Source organism: Odocoileus virginianus, unplaced genomic scaffold, assembly GCF_023699985.2.
Source record: "Odocoileus virginianus isolate 20LAN1187 ecotype Illinois unplaced genomic scaffold, Ovbor_1.2 Unplaced_Contig_2, whole genome shotgun sequence".
NCBI classification, from domain to species: Eukaryota; Metazoa; Chordata; class Mammalia; order Artiodactyla; family Cervidae; genus Odocoileus; species Odocoileus virginianus.
In genome coordinates this window covers 370,580-376,458 of record NW_027224319.1, presented here as the reverse complement: position 1 = coordinate 376,458, position 5,879 = coordinate 370,580, and the positions used below count along the sequence as shown (strand labels likewise).

Below are 5,879 nucleotides of genomic sequence, written 5' to 3'. Positions count from 1 at the left end.
ACCACCCCCCACCCCCTTCTCCCCAACCACAGCCTTCTACCTGGAGTCACCTTGGCCCCACTTGGAAGCCAATTAGGCCCCTCGTTGCAGCAGTGAGGATTAATATGATTAATAACGCCCCCAATCTCCCAGGTGCTGATTCAGCTGGGAGCTTAGGGAGGGGAGGTCACTTTATAAGGGCCTGGGGGGGGAGTCAGAGCCCGGAGTCGTCCAGCCGGAGCCCCGTGTGGCTGAGCTCCGGCCTCAAAAGCATCCTTGGGTTCGCGCCGCCGGCGGGCAGCCGCAAGGGCCGCAGCCATGAACGGCACGGAGGGCCCGAACTTCTACGTGCCTTTCTCCAACAAGACGGGCGTGGTGCGCAGCCCCTTTGAGGCCCCACAGTACTACCTGGCCGAGCCGTGGCAGTTCTCCATGCTGGCCGCCTACATGTTCATGCTGATCGTGCTCGGCTTCCCCATCAACTTCCTCACGCTCTACGTCACGGTCCAGCACAAGAAGCTGCGCACGCCCCTCAACTACATCCTGCTGAACCTGGCCGTGGCCGACCTCTTCATGGTCTTCGGGGGCTTCACCACGACCCTCTACACCTCTCTGCACGGATACTTCATCTTCGGGCCCACGGGCTGCAACCTGGAAGGCTTCTTTGCCACCCTGGGCGGTATGAGCTGGGTGTGGTGGGCTGGGCAGGGGGTGCGTGGGGACAGCCCCAGCCTTGCGGATGGTTTGCCACCCTGGGCGGTATGAGCTGGGTGTGGTGGGCTGGGCAGGGGGTGCGTGGGGACAGCCCCAGCCTTGCGGATGGCGGACGAGAGCCCGGAATCCAAAGCCCTCCCTTACCCAGTCAGTAAACGCTGGGTAAGCGATGACGAGCTCGGCCGGCATTGGTGGAGGGCGGCTACCGAGCACGTGATCTCACTGGCACTGGGGTCATTGCCTCGCCCTCCAGCCAGGAGACAGATGAGAGGAGTCCCGGGCCTCGCTGGGGTCGCAGGCAGTCTCTGGCAAGGCCAAGTTGCAAGCCCAAGTCTCTGCGGCCCCTCAGGCCACGGTTCTGCTCCCCTTGGAGCAGTGGGGCTGGGTGAGACCCACGCCAGGTCCCGGGGACAGAGAGCTGGATGACACGGGTGTCTGTGCTCAGGGCCCCAGCCCGGGGCAGGATGACATTCCTCAGTCCTCCAGGCACCAGCCTCTGCCTGCACTGGGCGCCGGGCGCGGTCCCTCCCCAGCTTCTCTCTGACTCCCTCCCAGCCTGCCTCCAGGCTCTCTGCTCCGCTTGAAGGCTTTCTGCCTTGAGGAGTCCATTCACAGGGAGCCAGTAGACTTGGTGAGGTGATCTGTGTAGCTGTGAGCCATGCTTTTAAAATATTTTCACTGAAAAACAGGTGAATAGATCCCATTTAGCCGATGAAGAAGGAAATGTCAACCCACTCCAGTATTCTTGCCTGGAAAATCCCATGGACAGAGGAGCCTGGTGGGCTACAGTCCATGGGGTCGCAAAGAGTCGGACACGACTGAGCGACTTCACTTTCACTTAGCCGATGAGAAAACTGCAGCGTGCAGAGGGGAGGGGTGATTCAGGAATGTGGCAGGCCAGTGCCCAGAGCCTGGGTCTCCTGGCTCAGACCCAGGAGCGTCCCCTGGGGACACTCTCAGGCAAGCAGGAGACACGGGAGGTTGTCGTCACAAAGCCTGGGGGATGGAGAGAGCCCGGCACCAGCCACAGGAAGCTCTGTCTCCTCTCTCCCATGTGCGTCCAGGCCCTGCCTCAGCCCTGTTCCTGGGGCGCTGGCCATTGCTGGGTGACCGCGATCCCCCAGTCTCAGGCCACAGGGGTGCCACACACAGGTGGGCACGCCTCTGCGACAACCGTGGGCCTGGAGTACCCACTGGCATTCCCTTTAACTCTGGGAAATGCCCCAGTTGGTAAACCCCATGGCCATCTCCCTCCTGAGTTTCTGAGGGTGATGTGCAGGGCAGATGTCTGAACCCCATCATTATTCCTCCTCCTCCCTCTGAGCAAAACACTCTCCAGCTCCCTGGCTCCCGGGAGAGGGTCGCCCATGCCCAGGGTGTCCCATGTCCCTGGAGGCGAGAGGCCCGCTGCCCAGGAGGAAAGGGAGGCCTCCCCCTCTTGCTCCTGCTGTCTCTGCTGTCCCCTGTGACTGGAATTCTGCCAGTGGCCCCAGGAAGGACACATTCTTCTGTGAAAACTCCATGCCAGGCTCCCAGTTCTCAGCCATGACCCCACGAGCCAACTGCCATGTGCCCGGTGAACCCAGAGCTCTGGCTGCACTAACCTTCCTGGGAGTTACTCCACGTGGCTTATCGGCCCGTCTGCCCCGACATCTCCCCTCGTCCATGTCCAGACCCTACGCTCCTTAAGTCCGTGCTCCAGGACTGCTCCCGGGTGCCTTCCTGGTCGACCCCGCCCTCCCCATCCCCAGGAGGAGCACACCCCCTCCTTGGACAGACAGGTCCAGCCATGGGGCGGGTTGACTGACAGCCGGCCGCCTTGCAGGTGAAATCGCCCTGTGGTCCTTGGTGGTCCTGGCCATCGAGCGGTACGTGGTGGTGTGCAAGCCCATGAGCAACTTCCGCTTCGGGGAGAACCACGCCATCATGGGCGTTGCCTTCACCTGGGTCATGGCCCTGGCCTGCGCCGCGCCCCCCCTTGTCGGCTGGTCCAGGTAACGTCACTGAGCAGGCGGGGAGGAGGGTCTCCGGGGCGCTTCCTAGGGTCCTCCGGCTGCAGGGGTGGGCTGCTGGCAGCTCTCATAGGGTTGAGGTTTAGGGCAGGGAAGAGAGGGTCAGCCCCCAACGTCGCTACATGGGGCTGCTCCCCATGTCAAGGAGACTCCAAGATGCCCCAAACCTTCACCTTGGCTGTGCCCCTAATCCCCAACTAAGCCAGGCCAGATCCCAATCCTCTTTGGTCCAGGACCCCGGGAGCGGCTCCTCTGACCTCAGGCCTCTGCCCCTGTAGAGGCAGAGCCCCGCCTTGTGCAGGTGTGACGGTGTGGCCCTGGGAACCAGTCCTGGCAAGACTCTCAGCCGTTAACCCCCAACGGGCTGAGATGAGATGGCGGTGGGGTGGAACGTGGTTTGGGAGATTGGACTCTGTGGGTTCCCAGAGGCTTCGTGCCCTTCTGCTTCCAGGAAACGGCCATCTCTCTCCCCTTTCCTCCTCTCTCAGTCTTCCTGGGGCCAGTGTTTTCCCTCCCAAGCAATTTAGCAAGGGGCAAAAAACCCCACCCCTCCTCTGTCTTCTCCAGTCTGGCCTAGTTACATCCTTGTGGACGCAGCTAATGGACACTGGGTTTCCCGAAGTCAGTTCAGTGTCACCATCCTCTGAAATCACACGCCCTAACCACACGCCCCAGGGCCTCTTGTTTCCAGAAACTGTGCAAAGATCCCTTAATTACTCTGAGTGGCCTAGAAAGATCTGGGTGCCTGCAATACAGACATTGGGAGCTCTTCCCTTCTCCCCTCCTACCTCATGGTCCCAGGCCTGGCCTCCGGCCACTCGGGAGTGGCCGGCCGGGTGAAGAAGCTTCAGGCAGGGAAGCATAGTGGCAGAGTAGAGGCGCTGGGAGGGAGAGACCGGGAGAGACCAGGGTCCCAGGATAACACGGTGCCAAACAAGGCAACAGCACTGTTTCCACACATCTGAATCCCTTATCTCAGTAGAGTGAGGCTCACAGCCAAGGAGAGGTTTGTTATCCTCATTTTGCAGAGAGGGAAAGTGAGGCCCAGAGTGGGACCAGCCCCGCTGCGGGCGCTGGCAGAGGACTCTGGGCAGCTGGGCCTGGCCCCAGGCCCTCACACGCGGGTCTCCCTTTGCCGCTGCTGCCCCTTCCCCTCCCCGGTCCTAGGTACATCCCGGAAGGCATGCAGTGCTCATGTGGGATTGACTACTACACGCTCAAGCCGGAGGTCAACAATGAGTCGTTTGTCATCTACATGTTCGTGGTCCACTTCACCATCCCCCTGATCATCATATTCTTCTGCTATGGGCAGCTGGTGTTCACTGTCAAGGAGGTAGGGCCCTTGGGGGGCCAGTGCTGTGTGGGGTGGGGGACAAGAGCATGGATGAGGCTGAGAACGGCCCCCCGGCCCAGAGGAGCCTCGACCCCGGACACCAGGCGCTGTGTCCCTGCAGGCGGCTGCCCAGCAACAGGAGTCGGCTACCACTCAGAAGGCCGAGAAGGAGGTCACCCGCATGGTTATCATCATGGTTATCGCTTTCCTGATCTGCTGGGTGCCCTACGCCGGGGTGGCATTCTACATCTTCACCCATCAGGGCTCTGACTTCGGCCCCATCTTCATGACCCTCCCGGCTTTCTTTGCCAAGTCTGCCGCCGTCTACAACCCCGTCATCTACATCATGATGAACAAGCAGGTGCCTGCTGGTGGGGCGGGAAGGGGCCAGGTTCCCCCAGGCGACAGGTGAAGCTGCAGTCTTAACTGGGCCTCAGTCTTCCCACCTGCAAAATGGGCAGGGGAGTTGGTCTTCCCTGGGGTAATCATGAGTCATCCGGGAGAAATGCACATTCCTGAACCAACCCTCAGATCTTCTGATTAGAAGCTCAGGGTGGGCCCAGGAACATGCATTTCTAGCAAGCCCTCTGATGCTGGCTCAGGAAAGAGAAGTGCCAGTTCAGATGGTTCTGGAGGCTAGCTTTAACAGTCCAGATGGTCAAAGTCCTGGGCCTGGGAACAGGTGCCAGTCTCCACAAAGCTCCAAAGGATGCTAAGATGTCTCGTTCTGAGGGATGAAGGGATAAAGTGGTCCTTTTAACGTAGACCAGTGGTTCCTCTGCAGGTTCTTTGGTCGTGGGGAAAACCTAGAGTCAGACAGATTGGGTTCAAATCCCACCTCTGCTAGGTTTTAGTTGTGTGGCCTTGGGCAAGTCACTTCCCTTTTCTGGGCCTCACTTTCTTCATCCACGGAAAGGATGAAATCCTAAACTCTTGGGTTCAATGGGATCATCTCCAGATGGCCCTTGGCACGCTGAGGGCATTGTGGAGCATCACCAGTGACAAAGCCCCTTTGGGTTTGGTCCCAGCACCTCTGGGTGGGGTTGGGGAGGCTTACTAAGCTCCTGCAGGGAGCCATCTGACCGGGGAGTGGAGGCTGGGAGGGCCAGAGGCAGGAAGAGAGAGGAGGCACATCTCGCTGACGATGCCATTTCCCACCCAGACTCTGGGGGACTCTGACCACCCCTCATCCTAACCCTACCTCTTCCTTCCAGTTCCGGAACTGCATGCTCACCACCCTCTGCTGTGGCAAGAACCCACTGGGTGACGACGAGGCCTCCACCACTGTCTCCAAGACAGAGACCAGCCAGGTGGCGCCTGCCTAAGCCCCTCCAGGGACTCCATGGCCCGCCGCAGGAGCCCCCAGCCCCCACCCCCACCCCAGCCTCAGCAGCTCCATCAGGAGCCGCGCCTGTCGGAACCAGCTCTCACAGGCTCCTTGAGTGTAAACACAAAAACCAACCAACCAAATGCAAAAGAATCAGTGAGAGAAACAGGAGGCGCCTCACTTAGCAGGGGCGGCCCGATCAGGAGTCCTGATTTCCCGGGGGCCCGCTGTAGCTCCGCTCCCCCCAGCTCATCTCTCAGCTACACAAGAACTCTTGCTCTGGAAAAGTGTCCCAGCTTAGGGATAAGTGCGTAGCGCACGACGGGGCACGCCGTAGGTGCTTATTAATAAATGCTAGGTGGAGGAAGGAAGGAATGAATGGAGACGTGAATGGAGAGAAGAACGGGTCGGGAGGGCACAGCCATCCTCTCACAACGTGTTAGCAGCAGCAGCAGCTCGCCCTTGGCTGATGACCTTGAGCAGCTGTTTTGTCCTTGGGCCTCACTTTCTTCCC

The 5,879-nt window shown here is 60.1% G+C and overlaps 1 protein-coding gene across 1 annotated transcript; it reads left to right on the top strand.

Moving 5' to 3' along the window:
- The first annotated feature begins 297 nt into the window (after positions 1–297).
- Positions 298–5,363, top strand: RHO (rhodopsin). The gene is made up of 5 exons (XM_020872574.2): positions 298–658; positions 2,519–2,687; positions 3,873–4,038; positions 4,160–4,399; positions 5,253–5,363. Exons 1-5 carry the CDS (start codon positions 298–300, stop codon positions 5,361–5,363), a joined length of 1,047 nt encoding a protein of 348 aa, XP_020728233.1.
- Positions 5,364–5,879: the final 516 nt, after the last annotated feature.

Excerpts from the sequence above, each read along its gene's own strand:
- RHO (XM_020872574.2), top strand. The coding sequence starts at position 298 with ATGAACGGCACGGAGGGCCCGAACTTCTACGTGCCTTTCTCCAACAAG. Across the intron at positions 2,688-3,872 it reads CCCCTTGTCGGCTGGTCCAG|GTACATCCCGGAAGGCATGC; the intron begins GTAACGTCACTG and ends CCCCGGTCCTAG. Across the intron at positions 4,400-5,252 it reads ACATCATGATGAACAAGCAG|TTCCGGAACTGCATGCTCAC; the intron begins GTGCCTGCTGGT and ends TCTTCCTTCCAG.